The sequence below is a fragment of the Cricetulus griseus genome, chromosome 3, assembly GCF_003668045.3.
Source record: "Cricetulus griseus strain 17A/GY chromosome 3, alternate assembly CriGri-PICRH-1.0, whole genome shotgun sequence".
NCBI classification, from domain to species: domain Eukaryota; kingdom Metazoa; phylum Chordata; class Mammalia; order Rodentia; family Cricetidae; genus Cricetulus; species Cricetulus griseus.
The window spans coordinates 7,695,172-7,716,894 of record NC_048596.1 but is presented as its reverse complement, the minus strand read 5'-3'; the positions used below and the strand labels follow the sequence as shown (position 1 = coordinate 7,716,894).

Sequence of the window (21,723 nt, the reverse complement as noted above, 5' to 3'; positions counted from 1 at the left end):
GAGTGGCTTCAAGTCTTAAGCCAACGACATTGAATCTGGGTTAGGCAGTGTCTCCAAGGATAGACATAGCAATCTCTCACCCTGTCTATCCCGGGGAAAAGACTTTCCTGTACCCTAAACAGAGCTTCTAAGAGGAGGTACGGTAGGACTGAGCCAAACCAGTATAATCACTCTTCCCAGCTAGGAGCAGACTGTAGGGGAGCCGGCAGAGGGAGGACAGGCTGGTTCCTGGCCACTCTGTGTAGTGCTGGGTTGTGAGTGATGGATGAACAGATGCGCGGGTGGTTCCAAGGACATCTCTGAGAGGATGAGGCCCTCTGCATCTGGGCGATGTGGGGTCTGGGCTCTGCAGCTTCTGAACACTGTTTTTTCCCTTCCTCCCAGGTATGGTCCAGAGCGGCCGCGTTCTCGAAGTCCAGTGAGCCGATCACTTTCCCCGAGATCCCACACTCCAAGCTTCACTTCCTGCAGCTCTTCCCACAGTCCGCCAGGCCCTTCACGGGCTGACTGGGGCAACGGCCGGGACTCCTGGGAGCACTCTCCCTATGCAAGGAGGGAAGATGACCGAGAACCTGTCCCCTGGAGGGAAAATGGGGAAGACAAGAGAGACAGGACCGATGTTTGGGCACATGACCGGAAACACTACCCCAGGCAGCTGGACAAAGCTGAGCTGGATGAGCGGCTTGAAGGAGGAAGGGGCTACCGAGAAAAGTACCTGAGGTCAGGGTCCCCCAGCCCACTCCATTCTTTGTCCAGCTACAAAGGGCGGGAAGATGGCTACTATCGGAAAGACGCTAAAGCCAAGTTGGACAAATACCCCAAGCAGGAAGTACCAGGAAGGTCCAGGAGGAAAGACGAAGCCAGACTTCGGGAAACTAGACACCCTCACCCAGAGGACTCGGGCAAGGACGATGAACTGGAGCCCAAGATCACCAAGGCCCCCGAGGATGGCAAGTCCAAGCAGAGTGAGAAAAGTAAAACCAGGAGACCTGACAGAGACCAAGGAGGAGCTGATGATACAAAAGAAAGCAGAACGGCAGAGAATGAGGTAATGATGCAAATGTGACCCTGGAAGGTGGGGCGAGCCTAGAGCAAATCTCAAGCCTCATTCATTGATGATGAACATGTACGGCATGAATGAACGTTTCTTACTGTGCAGGGCACTGTGCAAAGCACGCTGTGTCAGCTATGGCACTTAGTCCTCACAGCAGCCCTACGAAGTTAGGGTCGCCAGTACTACAGGGGAGGGAAGCAAAGCACAGGCCATGACACAACGGGACAGGCAGAGTTGTGGCTAGTGATCTGGTTCCAACTCCCACGGGACCTTGTCGCTTTCACTAGAAGTTCAGGAGAGACTTGGTGGAAAGGCCCTTTGTGGTTCTGTGTGCCCAGGGTGGAGTGTTCCTGGGTGTTGGCACCCACAGTTACCCAAGGGAGATTAGATCTTGGTCCATTCGGTGCACATGCCAGAAGTATCACTGACCTGCAGCTCCAATGACAGATAAGGAGAAGCAGCCACCGCCTCCTAAATTATACTGCAGGCTCAAGTATGGTGAGATTCTCCAGATAAAAGACTTTAATTTCATTTTAATCAAGTCACGTTGCAACCAGTGGGCACTTACACACAAGTCTGCTACACCACTGTGGTTCTTACTCGGGGGGTGGGGGAGCTGGGGTACCAGATTGAAATTCTAACTTGACCTGCATCTTCTCCTAGCTGAGGCATCGTATTAAATGGGGGTGAGATAGTAGAATTTCAGGGGTCTTCATAAGAAACTTAATTCTTAAAAATCCTCTGTGCACATCTTCTAGTCACTCTGACCCAGGACTTGGTGACAGTCCAAGAACCCAGAGACATTCAACACGGCTGCATTTTTAGGACATATTTAAAATATTCTGTTTTTTTTTTTTTTTAAACATAAGATCATGATTCTGGTAGAACACACAGCGAACACATGCCAAAGATTTCTATTGGCTCCCGCATTACATCTTAATAGCATATGAATAAAGCCAGCTCAAAGGAGGGGCTGATGAAGAGGAGGGTTATAGCAGCAGTCAACAGAGGGGTGTAACTGGTGTCCTCAGAAGGAAACATTGGCTGCATCCTCACTGGATAAAACTCATTTGCATCTTTATGTGGAAGAAGCATTTCAAGGACCAGTGATCAGTTCTCAACACAGTTGTAAAATCACTGGCCACCAAGAAGGATATGGTAGACAAATGCCTAGCGTTCTGTTAAAAAGGATACCAGGCCTGGGCCTAATGGCACAGGTCTGTAATACAGAGGGGTGGACAGAGGCAGGAGAATCTCAGGTTAAAGGCCAGCCTGGGCAACTTAGTGAGACCCTGACTCAAAATAAAAATGCCAGTGGCTAGGATGAAACTCCATGGTGGAGCATTGCCTAGTTACAAGAGGCTCTGGCTTCAACTCCATGTCAAATAAATAAGTAATTAAGCAAGTAAGTATATAAATAAATAGAGGAAGGGCAGGGGGTCTTACCAGGAATCAAAGTCTGCCATGTCTTCTCAACTGGCCAGACAGGAACTGCACGGGAGGTGACATCAGAGAAATGGGTGGGGTAGTGTTAAAGATTTACACTGGATTCTGAGAAAATGCAAGCCATCTGGCATTTTTAAAAAGAGGGTGCACTTTTCCCAGCTGTATCCCTGGGTTCCATGCTTGTGGATGCAAACAACCACAGATTGAAAATATTTGGGGAGAAAGTTTCGTTTTGAATAAATATCTATAAACTTTAAAAAAATGTTATGTCTAAAGAAGGCAATAAAATAACTATTCACATAGTGTGTGCATGGCACTAGGGATAAAAAGTGATCTAGAGGTGATTTAAGGTTTATATGAGGGAATGTGTCGGTTATAGGCAAATACATGGTCATTTTATATAAGGGCCTTAGTTACCTGCAGACCCTGGCATGTGAGAGAATCTGGAACCCCAGCCTCCAGAAACCACAGGGCAGCTGCAATTGCTAAGAAGTAGTCACGGAGTTGGGCGGGCACATGATCCCCTGGGCATGGAGTCTCCCTTCCCTGGAAGTCCACTTCACTTGTTCTTAGCATCTTTATCTTTGCTTACGGGTGCTGAGTAGCATCTCAACACCCCGCACCCTATGTCTCCTTCAACTTTCTGTGTTCAGAATGATCTGCGCACACATCAGGTGTCACCTTTCTCAACAGCGTCTACCCTCACCCTAAAACCCCCAAATGCAATCTCCACAATGCAAGAATCTTTTGTGTTCACAGCCTTGTCCCTGTCCTTGGAGTAGAGCATGGCACAGAGTATCTGTGGAAGAGGCAATGACTTAGCAGCAAAGGCTTGACTACTGAGAACCAGCCCACACTCTAGTCTCTGTCTCCCTGTTTTTGCTAAGTAGGTATTATCATTAGCTGCAATCGTGTTTTAGTGAGCTTGTGCCCATGACAGACCCTCTGCAGTCTCTACAGGCAGAGAAGCCCTGTGTGTTTCTTAGTGGTCACGGGTGGCCAAGTCTTGACCTGACCTTAGAACCTCAGAAAGAAATCAAGTCACTGAGAATGGCTCCTTCTAGAAGGGCCGAATCAAGGACCACAGATGTGTCTAGGGAAGCCAAGCCAGCAAGGTGGTAGGACGAGTAAGGCCAAGCATGGGGTGGTGACCGATGGAGGAAGTCAGCTCCTGCTCCACTCCAGATGGCCAAGTTCTCGACCCTGCTGTCAGAGCTGCCTTCAGGTACCTAGAGCAAGAACCAGCTCTACAGATCTTCATGGAGTCTCCCATGCCTTAAAAAAAAGTCCAGGGTGGGGAAGGTGGCTCAATGGGTGCATTTTTTCATTGCAAGCATGTCTCTGGAATGCAGGTAAAGGGGGATGTAGTCTATAATCACAGGGTTCCTATGATAGGATGGGAGGTGTAGACAGGAGAATCTCTGGAAGCCTGTGAGCCAGCAAGTGTGGTACTGTGGCAAACAACAAAGATGCCTTGCCCAAAACGAGGTTGAAGATGAGGACCAATACCTGAGTTGTCTTCTAATGCATGCATGCATATATGTGTCTGGACACAAACACGTGCACACACATGTGTATGGTCACCATGTGCATGTGCGCTCACACACACACACACACACACACACACACATGAAAATGGGTAGTATGAACTATAAGTCTCACATGGCTAGAGACTTGTAGAAGACAAACCCGGGGATTTGGGGGGGGGACTAAAATAATCTAGAAGAATAAATAGAAAAACCACTCCTGCTCAGTTGGTTCAGAGACCCTAGCATTCTGGGACACCGTGGAAAGGCCAAGTCACTCTTCAGATGAACAGAAGAGCATCTGGGTGACGCTAAGCTCCAAGAGCTATGAGATGATGTCAGTAACTGTAATGGGTTCAAGGCCTCCCTGGGGAGATTCGAAGGAAGGCTGCATGTCTGCGGAGTGAGAAGGAGACCAGACAGAGGGAACAGCATTTGCAAAGGCTCCTGTGTGTCTAGAGGCCAGTGTGGCTGGAACTGAATACCACACGAATGTACTGGGAGGTACACAGGAGCCCTGCATCATGCAGGCCCTCATGTACAGAGTAAAGATTCTCAGACTTCACTGAAAGGGGAAGTAAATAAATCTTCTGAGGAGAAAGTGCATGGGAGGGTGGGGGTGTGGTTCTTTTTCCGTTTTAAGGGGATCTTTTTGGATGGCTTTGTAGAAAATAGATTTGTGTGGAGGGTGGAGATCAGAAAAGAGATCGTAGCTGAGCAGGATTTCCTGGCTCTGTGGTGGTGACACCCACTCACCACTGTTGAGACCCACTCACTGCGTTGGTCTGAGAGGTGGGGGAGCTGGGTATGGATTCTGTTTGTCTGTTCCTCAGAATGTGCCCTTCTCACCTAGAGCTGTTCACAGGGCAAAGAGAAAACCAGAAAGCCCCAGCTCCCCCCCCCCACTGCCCCTTTTTCAGAGGATTTTCTGGCGAAGGGGTTTCTGGCTACATCATCAAGGCTGCCCTTAGCTCTCCAAGCTTGAAATGGATGGGATGCTTTGCGCTATTGACCAGGAGCATGTCTGCAGGAACAGTAGCTTATTTCCATTAGAAAGGGCCGGGATAATGTATTCAAGATTAAGACACCAGCAATGTAAGTGGCCATCATTTGGTGGGAGCTGGCTCTGGTGGCTGGAAGGACAGCTGCAGTTGCTTTTGCTCTGCACATAGAAGACTGGAGGAAAGCTCAGAGTGGATCTTCCTGCTTCAACTGTCCAGTACTAACCAGTTATACCAGTCAGCCCCCAGCTCTTGCTCCAGTTGGCTCTTATCAGCTTAAGGGTGTGTGTGTCTGCTTGCAAGTAATTAAAATCAGAACCTTGACCTTGAGCCAATTTCAGCCAAGGATGTTGGTAAAATACAGTGTACCCTATTCCAAAGAAGCCCAGACAGCTTGGTGAGCAAGGGCTAAGTGATGGGAGAGTAAACTCTAGAAACTTCTAAACTTCTAAAGTGAGAATTAGCAAGACTTTTCTTTTAGAAGTTTTTATTTATTTGTTTCATATGTATGTTTTTTTTTTTTTTTTTGCCTGCACCTAATTTTTGCATACCACTTGCAATGGCTGGTGTCTGTAAAGGCCAGAAGGGGGCATCATATCTCTAGGAACTAGAGTTACAGACACCGTGAGCCCCACATGGGTGCTGGAAACTGAACCTGTGTCCTCTGGAAGAGCAGCCAGTGCCCTTAACTGCTCTGAGCTATCTCTCCAGCCCCAAAGCCTTTTCTACAAAGGATCACATTGGTAATATTTTAGTCAAATGAGGCCAAGAAGGCCAGTTCAGGAGTTTATGTGGGTATTTATGTAATCATTTAAAGTGTAGCTTTGAGGGCTGGTGAGAGGGTCAGTGGTTAAGAGTGCACACTGCTCTTGCAGAGGACCCTTGTTTGGCTCCATAAGATCTGATGTCTTTTGCCTCCATGGGTGTGAGTACACACACACACACACACACACACACACACACACACACACACACACACAGTAACCTCAAGATTGTAGAAGTACTGTGTGGACTACAGATCGCTGCTCCCGGTTGCTATCTAGCAATCCTAATTCTCAAACCAAACACCTGCTTTCAGTTGCTGTTTCCTAGATGTGGGTCACTGAGGACCTTAACGTAAGGGAAAAGGGCAGTAAGGAGGAAGGCAAAGGAGTGTACTTGGTTCACAGCACTGGCTGTGTGTGGGCGGGGGACAGTGTCACCACAGTGGCCAGGGTCTTGCCTGACCAAGTTAGGTCACTTTTAGCTTCTTATAGTCACCTTCACTACAAACCCTCAGGGTGCCATGAATTTCTGTCCCCTGGAAGCCAATGGGCCAGCTTTCAAAATGTCTGTCTGTTTGTCTGTCTGTCTGTCTGTCTGTCTGACTGAGTAAACAACTCCTTTCTGAGCCTCAGTTTCCCCAGCACTGAGAGGGACCAGGGGAGAAGCATGTAGACCTGCCTCTCTCTCTGCATTCCCTCATTCTCCTGCCTCCGCTCACTCTTAGTCTTGTTTGTTCTGTTCTTCCCTTGTAAGGCTGGAACGGAGGAGCAGGATGGCATGGAAGAAGGCCCTCGACAGCAGGAAGCGGCTGAGTCCTCTGATCCAGAAAACACAAGGACGAGGAAGGTAAATCTGTCCCTGTCCTGTTGGTGGCATCATATATTTGCATCAAGGACTCAGTCATAGGAGTCGGTTACGCCTGCCTGCCAGAGCTGCATGGAATGTGTGCAGGTCTCCAGAAGAGCTTCCTCCGGTGGCCTCGAGCTTTCTCAGGGAATGGATTTGTGGCGGTCTTTAGATGTCTTCACTGGGGAGGTCTTTAGCCACATGCCTGGGCTCTGCCTTCCTCTCCAGTGACTTGGCTGTGCTGCTAAAAGAAAACATATGCCCAAAAAAAGACTCAGGCTTCAGAGCCAGGCTCCCAAAATAAGCAGGTCCCTTAGTGGGTCAGGGACACAAGTACTCAAGCTGGAGTCCTGACTGAAGCAGGCCCAGACCTCGAGATTAACAAGGCATTCTGTATTTTATAAAGATTATTTTTACTTAGTGAAAAATCAAAATCCAATTACCGTCCTCCTGGGCTGGGCTTCCACAGGCAAAAGAAATGTCCTTGGCTGGTAGCCAGCTTCATGCCTTTCCGGTCAGGGGAAACCACCCTCCTGAATCTGTGTACCAAGCCGTAGGCTGCTGGGAATGCCAAGGGAAAAGCACAGGAGGGCAAATGTGAGTTGCACCTCTGCTGAGAGACAGGGAGTTTGGAGGATGGTTGTGAGCGGTTTTTTGTTTGTTTGTTTTCCATCATCTTTAGTGATGCCATACATACACAGAAACAGCTCTGCTAAGTGTTGTTTGACATTTACAGTTTATTCATTCAAAAATATTTACCAAATACCTATTCTGTATCAGGAATAGGGAATTCGTGTCACTTTAGGCACAGCAGATCGGGGCTTATTCTGAAGCCTGTGTGGTTTGTACGATGTCCTGCGAGTCAATGCATGAAGTAAGACTTGAGGGGCTCACATGACCTAAGTACCTAGCAAATGCTTCCCAAGGAGACTAACACTCAGCTCTCTCCTGCCAAGGGCTCATCTAGCCCAGGGTATACAGCTTCTGGGTGAATATTATCAGCCACCCTCTGACTCCCTCTCCACATCCTCATACAGGAACAAGATTGGGAGAGTGGAAGTGAGGCCGAGGGGGACAGCTGGTACCCCACAAACATGGAGGAGCTGGTCACAGTGGACGAAGTAGGGGAAGAAGATTTTATCATGGAACCGGACATTCCAGAGCTGGAAGAAATTATGCCCGTCGTCCAGAAAGACAAAATCCTCCCTGAAATGCCTTCCTGTGTGACAGCCACCTTAGGTTTGGACTTGGCCAAAGATTTCACCAATCAGGGGGAGACCATCGGGAATGGGGGTGCAGAAATCAGGCACACACTGCCCAGACAACTGCCATCTACTTCTACAAGCTGTCCCAATGACACGGACGTGGAGATGCCTGGCCTAAATCTGGATGCTGAGCGGAAGCCAGCTGAATGCGCGACAGGCCTCTCACTGGAGGTCTCAGATTGCTATGAGAAGGAGGCAAGAGGAGCGGAGGGTTCAGATGTGCGTCTGGCCCCTGCAGCCCAGCAAATGTCTTCCCTCCAGCCAGCAGATGAGAGGGCCGGGCAGTCCAGCCCTTTTCTCGATGACACCAAGACCAGGGGGTCCCCTGAAGATGGGGCTCATGAAGTCAGCCCCCTGGAAGAGAAAGCCAGCCCCCCTACTGAAAGCGACTTCCAAGGCCAGGCTTGCCAAGGCGCATTGACCGAGGGTAACTACCTTCCTTTCCTCCACGGGTGGTTGGGCGGACTGGACGGATCACTGCTTCTCTCAGGACATGTGGGCATGTGCAGACTGGAACAGACGTATGGGAGCTTCCAACTTACTCTAAAGCCGAGGCAGAAGTCATGTACAGAAGCAAGCCTTTGAAGGCAGGTTTAGACTGTTAGAGCTTTCAGGCAGATGGTGTAAAAGAAATCCAACAGGAGCCATCTGAGTTCTGAGAAGCAACTTGAGATAGACACGATTTCTCTGCGCTAATATGGGGGTCCCACTTTGGCACAGGCATCTAAGATCAGGTTGAGGTTTTTGTTTTTTGTTTTTTTTTTAAAGTTTGGGTTCTTTTTGATGGCTTGCTGCCCTTTCCTGAACGGTGGAGGCCCCAATTACTTATTATTTATTTATTTATTTGATGGTGTGGAGGTAGGCAGGTGAGAGAAGATCACACAGGGAAAAAGTGGGGCTTTGCTAAAGGGCTTGGCTTGCTTCCCTTCTAACCACCTCAGATCTGTTTTTCTCCAGGGTCAGATAGTGGAACGGGACTCATCCCAGGAACAAGTCGGCCTCCACCGGAGGTGATGTTGTGTCTATGCTCAGCTCTGTGACATCATGAACTGAGGAGTCTAAAATGGGCTAAGCCCTGGCTCCTCTGCCAGATGGAAACAGATCCATCCAGAGCTGGGGAAGGGGGGGGTGGAGGGAGGGCAAGCAGTCCTCAAGACTCTTACAGTGAAAATAACTACAGATTCATTTTATAGAAAGCTTCCGGCACTACCGAGGCCGGAGTGAAACCCATGAAGCAGAAAATACAGGGGAAGGATGGAAAGGACACATCTCAACCCAGAGCCTGTGGGTAGCACAAGCCTGTGGGTGGCCAGAGGCTTGGGCTTTCCTCCATGTCAAGCTGACCTGAGTGTGTGTTTCACCTGCCGGGATCTGCGTCTCCATGGAAACAGCCTTGATCAGCCTGCTTGTTGCTAGAGAAACAGAGAGGCCTGTCCCATCTAGAGCAGGCACACATAAAAAGCACGGACATTTTCACCTTTCTCCAACTGAGCCCCTTTTATTTTGTGGCATGGGTCTCAACATATGCTGGTCTCAAGGGTCTTTTAACTTAGGCAATATTTGAATTGTATGTTTAATAGTGTTGCTTCACAAGTGTGGATAAGAGCGGCATTGCCTTTCTGGCTAGTCTTGGTGGATGTCAGCAGTTTCTGCCCTTTAAGTATTCTTCTGCCTGCAGAGAGGGAGTGATGCTGATTGGGGGTAATGGAGGGCAGATCATCCAAGTGAAGGCATTACCAAGCCATCCCCCTCTGCCAAGTGCAAAGATATGCCAAGTTTTATTGCGTGTGGCATTTTTTTTGGCAGTGGAAAAGGCTCTTAATTATAACACTTTGGTTCTAATTAGCAGCCCCAGCCTCACGTGATTAAAGCAGTCCAAGGGACAATTCCCAATCACACAGTGCAGGGGATAGAATTACAGGGACTCTTTGAGGACTGCTGTGTGTTTCATTAGCCTCTCTCTCTCTCTCTCTCTCTCTCTCTCTCTCTCTCTCTCTCTGTGTGTGTGTGTGTGTGTGTGTGTGTGGTTTGTGGTTTGTCCCCATCCTCCACCCCATGGGCTCATGTTTTGCAGAAAACTCCAGGTACATGGAAATGAAAACTCTGGATGTGAGATCACCAGAATTCACGGAAGCAGAGCTGAAAGAGCCCCTTTCTTTGCCTTCCTGGGAACCAGAGGATGTGTTCAGTGAGCTTAGCATTCCTCTAGGTAGGTGAAATTCACAGTCCTTCCTGAATTTCAGCTCCAGGAAATGACAGTTCTAAAGTGACTTGGAGAAGCTCAAGAGGGCTTTTGCCATCGTGTTGTGATTGTTTTTAAGGTATGATGCAATAACCCAGATCTGCACAGTGGTAAAGTTTCTTACACTTTCAGGCTCCCGAGGTAGACCTAATACCCACATGACCCAACCGTGAATAGCACAACAGTAAGACTCGGCCAAGAAAGGCCTGTTTCCCCATTAGGTCTTGTTTAGGCAGGGAACAGAAGCCCAGCTACCTCCCAAGTGCAACTAAAATGAACCCCTTTTGCTGCCATCTTCCTGCGTGTCTCAGAATAATGCTATACGACATTTCTCCTCAAAAATCTGCTTCTCTGAGGCCACGGAGTGCACCAAAGTTGATAGAGGTACATGGCACAGAAACTGAGGCCCTTGTCCATCAGTCTGTGGATGTTCTTGCATCTCCAGACAAGTCTTGCCTCCCTGAGCCTTAGTCTCCTCATCAGTAGCAGGGGGTTGGACCTGTAGGTGGGTTTTTTATTATGAAAGTGTGGCAGTCGTGTACACCAGTGAGTGTGGCGGTGGTGTTCACACCAGTGAGTGTGGCGGTGATACACACCAGTGAGTGTGGCGGTGGTGTTCACACCAGTGAGTGTGGCGGTGGTGTTCACACCAGTGAGTGTGGCGGTGGTGTTCACACCAGTGAGTGTGGAGGTGGTGTTCACACCAGTGAGTGTGGAGGTGGTGTTCACACCAGTGAGTGTGGCGGTGGTGTTCACACCAGTGAGACTCTCCTGGACTGAGGTCCGTGATCATTGCATTGACTCTAGAAGATGGGAGAGTAGAGGGATAAGGGAGGAACAGATTTCAGAGGGGATGTTTTGGGAAGTGTGTCTTAAGAAAGTGTCACAAGGACACACTAGAACCCTAGAGTCACCCAGGGAAGACACACTCACGTGCAGGCGTGGCCTTTCCATCCACGCTTCTGTTACTCGTCTTCTCTTTCTTACTCTCATATGTCATTTTTATAGAAATAGATTTGAAAAATGACAAATCTTGTTCTTAAGAAAAAAACTTGCAGCATAGTATCTCTCAAAACAAAATTGACATATGTAAAGTGTTTGTGTGTGTGCTTGTTTTTGCATATGTGTCTATGCATGTGATATGGAGTCCAGAGTGAGGTGTCAGATAGACCCTCTTCTAGCTTTCCCCATGTTTTCCCCTTGAGACAGGAGCTCACCTCACCATGTTGGGCTGTGGCAAGCTAAGACCTGGGACCTGCCTGTAGAGACAGAGTCCCAAGGCTGAGGTTTCAGGATTTTACATGAATGCCTGGGATTAGAACTCAGGTCTTCATGCTTGTGGGCAAGTGCTCTTAGCACTGATTTGTCTCCCTGGCCCTCCTAACACAAATATTTCAAAAATGAAAGGCAGACCTTGAATGAATCACGATGCTCTGAGGCACTTCAAACTCTGGACACCGATGTCGCAGAACCTGCCTTGCAGAAGCTCCATTTGGGCAAACACTTACTGGATCACATGGTGCTGTGCCGTGGGCCCCAAGGGAACTGAGAGTGTAACAAGTCTCAAGTGGGAACTTGGAACCAAGTGACACAGCAAAAATTAAGAGTGAATCCTGCTTCCTTATACATGTCTTGACATTATTGCTTTTCACTATAGACAGCGTTAATTCTTATTATAACAAATTAAAAAAACAGACCATATAAAGTCAACACTAGTGGTCTTAATCATCCCTCCCCACCTCAGGGGTGGTTGCTGTCGTGTTCACCATGACTTTTCTCCCATACACTCCATACTCTGTAGCAGCAGGTCTTAGGGATCTAGTTGAGTCGGCACAGAGAGAGCTTTTAAAACACTGCAAATACCCCTTCCTAAAATCTGCATCATTAGCTGCCGATGCTTTACTGGTGGACACTGAAGTAGTTTCGTTTGTTGTCTTTCCATTGTGAACATGCGGTAACAGCTAAGCTTTTATGAATTGTCCTCTGTCACCACTCAGTTTTCATAGTGTTTGGTATGCATTATTGAGTACTCTCCAAACATGGAAGAAACAGTGGTATTTTAAATCCCTATTTTACAGGTAGGAAACCTAAGCTGCGGTCATGAGGCTCCTGAGCGAGCCTGGTGTTTGTTAGAATTCAAATTCTGAGCCTTTGTCTTCGGCTGCTGCCCATATGCGCTGGTTTGGCTCCCTCTGTGCGCATGCCAGCATTTCTGTGAGACGGGCTGCTAGCCCAGCACTGTGTACTGTTGGGCCATATATATTGGCATTGAAAATGTTATAATTGCAACTAAATTGCACTCTGAAAAGAGGATAACAGCTTTCAGTGCTACCTCCAGGGCGAATTCCCATTCCTTAACTCTTTGCCAAATCCAGATTATCAGTTTTTAATCTTTGCCAACCTGTTAGGAGGAAAATGACATCTGACTTTGTTTTTATAAAGGGCTATATTAGAGTGTAATTGGCATACAATGAAGGACACATATGCAAAGAGTGTGGCTTGTCTGTTTTGATACACGTATGCACCTGTACTGTTTTGTAGATTTGGGTATATCACACTCTGTTTGTTTGTCTACCTGGCGATGGGCATTGAGGTTGTTTGCAGCTTGGACTATTACAGATTATCTTCATTAGCCTAGAATGCCAATAGCTCATTGGTCTCTATACCCTCATACCCTCCAGGAATGGATGCTACTGTGTTCTGTGTTTGACAAGGGAGGAGACCATAGAGACTTTCTCAAGGTCACACATCAAGTTCAAGAACATGGGATGTCTGTTCCCTGGCCACACTGCCATCTGCCCTTCAGTAAGGGCACAGACTATGGCCTCTTAATCCTGAGTTCAAATCCCATCTCTGCTGCTGATGGCTGGGTGACAAGCAGTAACTTATTTAACCTCTTTGCTTTGGGCTCTTTATCTCTATGATGCTAGTAAAAGGCCTCTGTGTAGACTTATTTTGAGGATGTGGGGTCCTAGTGCCTTCCAGTAGCAGGAATTTAGGAAGGGCTGATGGGTTGTTTGGAATTCACTGAGGCCCACTGTGCTGCTTCTCATTGGGGCTGCAAACCCTTTACACTCCAGGATTGGTCACTACTACAGAAAGATTTCTAGAAACATGAGAGACAACATTCCGGTCCCTGTGGAGAGCACAGAGGTAAAATACAGGATGCCAAGGACAGGGCACCCCACTGGGAGAATGGAGGTCAGTCTTGTTGTCAGGGACGGGGGTGTTCATGGCTGGAGGCGGGCGCTTGTGATTCAGGCCAGCACTTTGTGACTCTAGCCAGTGTGAGCCTGCCAAGGCCTGCTCGTACGATAACCAAATAGCATGGCTGGCAAAAAGTGAGCTCCCCCTCTCTCCAACATGGGCTTTACTAGGATGACAGAGTCATAATTATCCGTGCCAGGAGCTATCATTAGGAGGCAGATGCTGCTCTAATAACAGTACTTAATAAACCCTGAAGAGATGGAGCTTCCAGTGGCTTCTGATCCCACCATGCTATGGCGGTGCTTCTCCATGCTGCTCTGCTCTGGTCCCTGCATTTGGGCTTCCTAAGGGAGTGGTGGCTGCCATTGTGGTGCCCTCACAACTCCTGGGTGGCACTGTTGTTTAAGATCCTCCTGCCTCTACTCATCTTTCCCTAATGCTGTCTTTTGATTACCGATAGTGACCCAACCCACTGGGTAGGGCCTGGGAAGAAAGTTACTGCCAAGTCATGGAAGTGGCTCTCCAGCAGCCTTGGGAAGGGCCAGAGAGTAGGTGAAGCCCAGTGCTTGGATGCTTGGTTTCTATGCTCCTAAACCAGTGTCTTCCTGAGCATCACGCAAAGTGACAGGTGCTTCCTCACAACGCTGTGTGTGGCATTGTTCTTCCTAGTTTACAGATGAGAAAACTCAGTCCAGAGAAGTCCAACAATGCCTCTGAGGTCACAGCTTAAATAGGAGCGCGGGGCCTGCACCACCCAAAGTGCCACCTCACTCCCCTATTACTGTGGCTTCCACGCTCTTTGGTTTTGTTTTCCATGGTATGGCAGGAGACTTTGCGCAAGTGACATCTCACACACAACCCCACAGATGGTAGCTGCAACCCTCTGGTTGAAAGGAGCCACAGCTGCACAATTTGGCTCCTGCTTCAGTTTCTCTGGACTCCCCTGAGGTGGCTACCCTCCTCCTGGGGACCCCAGGATAGTGACAAGGAGTCTACGGCCTGGTTTACACTGGAATCCCCAGGGATATGTTTCTGGTACAGCCCAGCTGCACCCTGCTGCGTGTAGGATATGGGACAGGACAGAGTCAGGGCTCTGACCAGAGTTCTTTCCCAGCAGTACCTTTCTCTCTTGCATTGTGTCTCTGGAGAGCAGCAGCCAGCACACAGCTGTTTTCTAACAACAGAAGAAAGAGGGGGTAGGCCTTGCTTGATGCCTATTCCCCATCAGAAGCCTGGAGCTCACTCCTCACCTGCCCCCCCTTGGCCAAGTGGAGCCATGTGTTCATTCTCTGCGTGGAGGGTAAGAGGAGTAGAGGGGAAGGAGAGGGACATTCAGCCCCTTGGGACAGCTAGACTGAATGACATCCTCTCACTTCCGGGGTTGTGGCTGAACGCTGAGTGCTTTGAGGACATCAGACATCAGGCAGACAGCTGCACAGCAGAGAGACAGCCCAGGTTCCAAGCTGAAGTATGGAGCTTTGGGCTAGAGGACTGCTTCTCCTGTCCGCCCTCGGAGCCACCACTCTCCATGAATTATTTCCATTTATTATTGTTGTTGTTATATTGTTATTAATGTTTGTTATTGAGATGTAAAGGAAAGTTCTATTTACAAGTTTAGGATCTCCTGCATGGAGAGCACAAAGTGAAGGAAGAGGAGGGCGGGGCTGTGGTTAGGAGGCTCAGGGCCCGAGGAACGGCTGCCTCTCCTCCTCTCAGTGAGCACCTTCCCTGTCTCCTTTCAGTGCAGTTCCCCAGATTGCACCATTAAGGGAAATGGGCAGCACCCCCCCCCCTCAGCTGCTGTGTTCTGCTTACACAGGGAAGACTCCAGTCCACCATGTAGGACCTGAGTACATGCGTGTAGTACCTAGGCTTAGCTACCAGCACTCAGGAGGCCAAAGCAGATGGTTGTCTGTGAGTTTGAGGCCAGCCTGGTCTACAACAAATCACATGGAAAAAAAATATGTTTGCATTACAGTGAGCGAGTAAATTTCCCTCTTTTATTTAGTTTTATGTGTCTTTAGTAAAAATGGTCCTAAAGAGAATTTTTCTATACTCTTGCTCCCAGATCCAAGCAGACATGAAATCCTTAGAAAACTAGAGACACCTTCCTCCCTTCTCCTCAGAGGCAGGTTCATGGACTCAGACATGAAAGGCGGGACACTGAGCCGTCGTTGCTGGGTGCCCTCCACCCTGCTTGCAGCGCATCCCTGACATTCACAGCCGCCTGTGAATGGGCTAGGCACTTTCTCTGTGTGGCTATACTGTAAACGTGGACAGTGAGGTGAAGCTGAAAGAATCGATGATAACCATCAAAGTCAACAGCAAATGAGGTGAGGACCATGGGGTCCCTCACCACTTTCCTAACGCTGTCTGTCCATTCCCCACCCTTCCCCAGGAGTGGAGTTCGTGGTTCCCAGGACTGGCTTTTACTGCAAGCTGTGTGGCCTTTTCTACACGAGCGAGGAGGCAGCCAAAGTGAGCCACTGCCGCAGTACTGTCCACTACAGAAACCTACAGGTAACCGCTCGCCTTCCTTGCTGCACAGCTTGTGAGATTTCCCCCTCTCCATTCCCATGCCAGCAGCCAGAAGTCTTGGGCCTCACCTGCCTCTGCCTTGAACTTCCATCTTCAAGCCCGTAGGAACTTTTTATTCCCCGAGCATTCCTTTTAGACAGGCTTCTTGTAAACTGAAACCTCCTCCCACCACATGGAGAACAGCTGACCCTACTGCGCTGTCCCACAGGCTGGCTTCACCTCAGGGCTCTTGGAGCATCAACTCTGCTTTATACTTACAGCACTCCAGTGGCCTTTTAAACACCTGCCACCCCCAGCACGGTGGAGCACAGCTCAATCTCTGCCCGTATTCTCCTGACATACGTACAGCTGGCCCTCTCAGCCAGGCCTGGGTACTTCAGCTATGGGCATTTCCTTTTCTCTTTCTCCATGCAGATAACCTTTTTTGCTGGAATAAAAATCTCAGTTTTGCCGATTCAAATGTTCAGATAGTGCAACAAATTATTGTCGCAGGCAGCGCATAGATGCAGAACTGTTCTAGGCATGTGGATACAACAGCAACAGATGCAGACAAATCCCTTGTAGGTTCCAGTTGCATATAGAAGACCAGCGGTAAAGGAAATAACTAAGCAATGCATTATATTAAAATGTCACTTATAAAATGCACTAAACTCCATATTTCATTCACCCCAGGATGCCTTTATTAGTAAATACCAGCTTTTTGTGTTTATTCTTTGTTTCACTGGGGATTGGGCCTTTAGATACACTGGTCACATCCTCAGCCTGATAGACCAGTTTACACCAGTTAGGAAAAGCAGTGTCTCAAATTGAGCAGGAGACTCTATCAGCTGTAAGATGAATTTCTTTCTATCCCAGAGACGTTAATTGGTTTTCTAAAGCATCATAAAAATCAATGAGCATGCTAATAACTGGCATCCTGCCAAGGCCCCCAACAGAAACCCCGTCTGAGATGACTGTGGCCGAGGCTCCTGGCTCCCTGACAGGTACACCAGGAAAACCTGAGTTGATGTTGGACAGTGCGAGGAGCTGAGGCAATGTCTATGCCTAATTTGAATGTAGCTTTCATGATTAAGTCCCGGCACACTCTGGGTTTTACATGGATTTCATTTGCTGGGGTGGGGGTGGAGTCTGAGCACTTCAAGGCAACTGCGTGTTTACTGTCAGAATCTTTAGAGATAGGGAGATGGATCAGGCAATAAAGAGCTTGCCACGTATGCACCAAGGCCTGCATTTGGATCTGTGGCAATGACATGAAAGCTGGGCATGGTGATGCATGCCTATAATCCTGGGAGCACTGGGGAGGCAGAGACAGGAAGATCTCTGGAGCTCACCAGCCAGGTAGTCTAGCAAATCAGTGAGCTCCAGGTTCACTTAGAGACTGCCTCAAAACATTAGGTGGAGAGTGACAGAGGAAGAGACCTAATATCAACCTCTGGCTTCCATACACACTCACACACACACACATATGTACACACACACACACATGTACACACACACACACACACACACACACACACACACACACACACATATATATATATATATATACTCACACCATACCATAGCATGTATGTGGAGGTCAGAGAGCAACTTACAGGACTTGGTTCTTTCCTTCCACCATTAAGTTCCAGGGATCAAACGCAGGCCCACGGTTTTGGAGGCCCTCTCCCTTACCCACTGAGACATTTTGCGGGTTCTAACCTAGTGGTCCTTAAGCAGGAATGTGAACTAGATTGCCTAGATTGGAGTTCTGGAGTACATGCACTAGGTCACGTATGGGGGGTGCAGCAGTACCATGTAATTTAAGACCATTCTTGAGATGATTGTTGTGAACATCGAGTTAAGAATCTTGAGTTTGCTTTATCATTGAGGAAACTGAAACACAAAGGGAAGCTGTAGGATTTGCTCCAGGCTATGCAGAGTAGCTGCAGGGGGGGGGGAGAGGGGGACTTCACCACCACTAAAATTAATCTTCAAAACTAAGGCCTGTGGTGCCCCAACCTGGCTTCCCACATGTAAGAGACTTAAATGTTTGGCTGTGCCCAAACAAGTCATTTAAGCCTCCTGATATCCCTCTAAGGAGCAGCTGTTTACAGCAGACACATGTGCTGTCTCCCCTGGGAGGAAAGAGAATGTGGGCCTGGTTTGACCAGAGCAGGGACTTGAGACTGGGCTTTGCAGAGCTACTTGGGGATGGTCATCCAACCCAAAGACTTCATCATTCTTCTTAGACTGTTTGCAGGCTGAAAGGGTCATGGGGGTACCTGGTGCTGATTTTCCACTGAGTTAGCAGGCATCTTTTAAACATGCATCTTATTTGAGCCTACCAATCCCCTGCTTGCTTTTCTTTCTAGTGTTGGCCCAGGAACTCATTTCTAAAATTTTATTGTGCTAAAGATCAAACCCAAAGCTTTGTACATACTAGACAAATACCACTGAGCTACATACAAAGGCCAAGAGTCTTCATTTTAACAGTCTTTCTGGGAATGTCTAATTCCTCAGTGTGAGATTTTCAGTCTTTTCTTAGTGGAATTATATAGTCCCCAAGGAAATCCCAGAGTTCAAGCTCATTATCACTAAGAGAGTCAGGAAGAATTCAGAGGCTGCCTGTTTTTCCAGGGTGGTGGCCTGCTCGGTGTTCAAGGCCTGTAGGGTCAAAGTCCAGGCTACCTCCCATTCTCACAGCAGGCCAGCACCACCCCTGTGGTCCCTAGATACACTGGGCACAGACATTGCCTCATACCTCACACTGTCCAAGCTCAGTTCAAGTGTCCCTGGTGTACCTGTCAGGGAGCCAGGAGTCTCTGTCACCGCACCTCAGATGGGGCTTCTGTCAGGGGCCTTGGCAGAATGCCTCCGCCTCTATAGCTTCTCCTACTTCACTCCAAAGTGCCTGTGTGAAAAGTGAGACCCACACAGCAGGCGTTGTCTAACTCAAGTCAGGCAACTTGAGTTAGACGCATCGGGAAGCCTTGGGGTGGGGTGGCGGGGGAGGTGGTCAGGGATGCCCTGAGAGGCAGGGACAGGTTGAAGGTGCCTCACTCAGTACAGCTTCATTGCTTGCTGGTCACGGCTCTATGTGAACCCACAGGAGTGATCTGGTACAGCAAGTGTAGGCCTTACTGGGAATGAAGGTTGTTTCAAGCCCAAGGAAGAACACACACACACACACACACACACACACACACACACACACGCGCGCAGGGTACTCATCCACTCAGTATTCTTGAATCTGGCAGAGGAGAAGCTGGGCAGCAGCCTCACCCACAGGCATCTGCTAGGGGTCTGTCTCCAAGTCAGACTGCACCCACCTCTCAAAGCTAAAATTTCACAACAGGTGGAGGGTGAGGGAGATACCATCGCTCTCACTTAACAGATTAGTTGTCTTCTGGGGTAGGGGGGAGATTAGGGACTCTCCCAATCCTACAGCAGGTTCAGTTCATGAGAAAGTCTGACATTCTTGAGTATTTACCGAGTGCCAGGCATTATGCCGGGTGCTTTGTGAGACATTTGTCAGTTTTCCACTTATAGCAAACACTGCCCCACTCCCCCGACTGCTTGTGAGGTTGCCATGGTTATCCTCACTTCACAGATGTTAGGACATTCAGTCGCTTGCCTGCAGAGGCAGTGGATTTGAACCCAGGACATCAGTTAGCTGAGACTGCACACTTGACCACTGAACTGCACCTGGCCCTTTATAACTACCAGTCAAGTTTACATTGTTCTTGCTGCTCCAACATAGTCAGGTCTTCCCCTATCTGTTCTTATAGCACTGATCCCAAATACCCCCAACACCAGCCAGCCCCAGCTGGCTTATTGGCCATGGCCAATCACAACTCTGAGGGCATGCTGACATCTTCAGTTTCCCCCCCTCCACTGGAGAGAGGGCATGCTGTCATCTTCAGTCCCCCCCACACTGGAGAGAGCACATGCTGTCATCTTCAGTCCCCCCCCCCACTGGAGAGAGGGCATGCTGTCATTTTCAGTCCCCCACACTGGAGAGAGGGCATGCTGTCATCTTCAGTCCCCCACACACACTGGAGAGAGGGCATGCTGTCATCTTCAGTCCCCCATACACACTGGAGAGAGCACATGCTGTCATCTTCAGTCCCCCCGCCCACTGGAGAGAGGGCATGCTGTCATCTTCAGTCCCCCACACACTGGAGAGAGCGCATGCTGTCATCTTCAGTCCCCCCCCCACTGGAGAGAGGGCATGCTTTCATCTTCAGTCCCCCCCACACACTGGAGAGAGGGCAAGCTGTCATCTTCAGTCCCCCCACACTGGAGAGAGGGCATGCTGTCATCTTCAGTCCCCCACACACACTGGAGAGAGGGCATGCTGTCATCTTCAGTCCCCCCCCTCCACTGGAGAGAGGACATGCTGTCATCTTCAGTCCCCTCCCTCCCACTGGAGAGAGGGCATGCTGCCATCTTCAGTCCCCCACACACACTGAAGAGAGGGCATGCTGTCATCTTCAGTCCCCTCCCTCCCACTGGAGAGAGGGCATGCTGTCATCTTCAGTCCCCCACACACACTGGAGAGAGGGCATGCTGTCATCTTCAGTCCCCCCCACAACTGGAAAATAGGTAGTGTTGTCACGAGGATTGAGTTAGTGTAAGCCGGGCAGTTAGCAAGTGCTTGGCAAGCAAGAAGGGATGGGGATGATTGCTGTGGTCAGTATCTGTCCTTTCTACTTTTCCCACAAGATACTTACATTGTTTGTAAATATAGTGGGGTCCTGTTGCCCTAAGATACACAAGAGATGGGAGGCATGGCCCTGTTTGCCACAGTGTTAGAAAAGGGTTCTCTGTGTTTCTCCCCCTCCCCCTCTCACACACACATATACACACACACAAACCACCACCACCACCACCACCACCACCACTGACATCTCTCTGCCTGCATTGTCCCTCTCTCCTCCATAGAAGTACTTGTCCCAGCTGGCAGAGGAAGGCCTGAAGGAGACAGAGGGGGCAAGCAGTCCAAGCCCGGAGGACGGTGGGATCGTGCCACACTTCGAGAGGAGAAAGCTTTGACACGGTTGCTGCCAGGTCCACTGTCTCTGGAAGGTGGATGGGAAGCCAGCCTGGCCTCGGCGACAGAACTGAGACCAGAGGAGAGCCAGGCAGGACATGGTGCTTGGGCTCGTTCCCGGAGACGAGCAAAACACCCCGGAGTGTCTCCAGGAGCCAACTCACCCTTCTGAGTCCTGCCCACCAAGGGTGACCAGCTTCCTGTGGGCTGTTTCTTTTAGCTTATTTTCCTTTCTTCCTCTCACCTATCGCTTCTGTGCCAAAGTTCATTTCCTTTTCATAAAGCCCAACTTCTCAGGGATTGTCACTGTGTTCAAATTTTTGATTGGTTATGGTAGGTCAGTCAAGCAAGGCTGGGTCGTACAAGGAAAAAGTTTGACAGAAGCCCTGGATGGAGAGAGTCACTTCAGTGAACCTGAAGTGGTCTTGCAATTTGGCTTCTGTGTCCCAAGGGAGCTGAGTCAGGTTCAGTGGTCTTGAGAGGGGTCACCAATGATCCAGTTGGCAGAGGTAGAAGCATTCTTTAGGAAATCCTCCAGTGGACCCCACCATTTTGAAAAGGCTGCTTTCCTTTTTCAGTTTTTGGCTAGTGCTTGGAATTGAACCCAGAACATTGTATATTCTAAACAGGTGCTCTACCATTGAGCTATATGCCTAGCCCAAAAGCCGAGGGTTTTTGTTTTAAGGCTGATTCTCATACAGTCTAGGGATGGCCTTGTTGGGTGGCCTTGAACTCCTGATCCTGCAGCCTCTACCTCTTGAGTGCTGTGACTATAGGCATCGTGGTGCTGGGAAACAA

At 49.0% G+C, this 21,723-nt stretch overlaps 1 protein-coding gene across 2 annotated transcripts in view; it reads left to right on the top strand.

Moving 5' to 3' along the window:
• The window catches only part of Rbm20 (RNA binding motif protein 20), a 192,841-nt gene extending 171,914 nt beyond the window's left edge, over nucleotides 1-20,927 (top strand). Inside the window, exons 9-14 of one of the 2 annotated variants that reach the window (XM_027407021.2) lie at nucleotides 385-1,048; nucleotides 6,546-6,638; nucleotides 7,676-8,330; nucleotides 9,978-10,112; nucleotides 15,751-15,872; nucleotides 20,817-20,927. In XM_027407021.2, coding sequence (XP_027262822.1) covers nucleotides 385-1,048; nucleotides 6,546-6,638; nucleotides 7,676-8,330; nucleotides 9,978-10,112; nucleotides 15,751-15,872; nucleotides 20,817-20,927 — 1,780 coding nt within the window. The remainder of the gene's footprint in view (nucleotides 1-384; nucleotides 1,049-6,545; nucleotides 6,639-7,675; nucleotides 8,331-9,977; nucleotides 10,113-15,750; nucleotides 15,873-20,816) is intronic. The other variant, XM_035443060.1, reaches the window with a different exon arrangement.
• The last annotated feature ends 796 nt before the right edge of the window (nucleotides 20,928-21,723 follow it).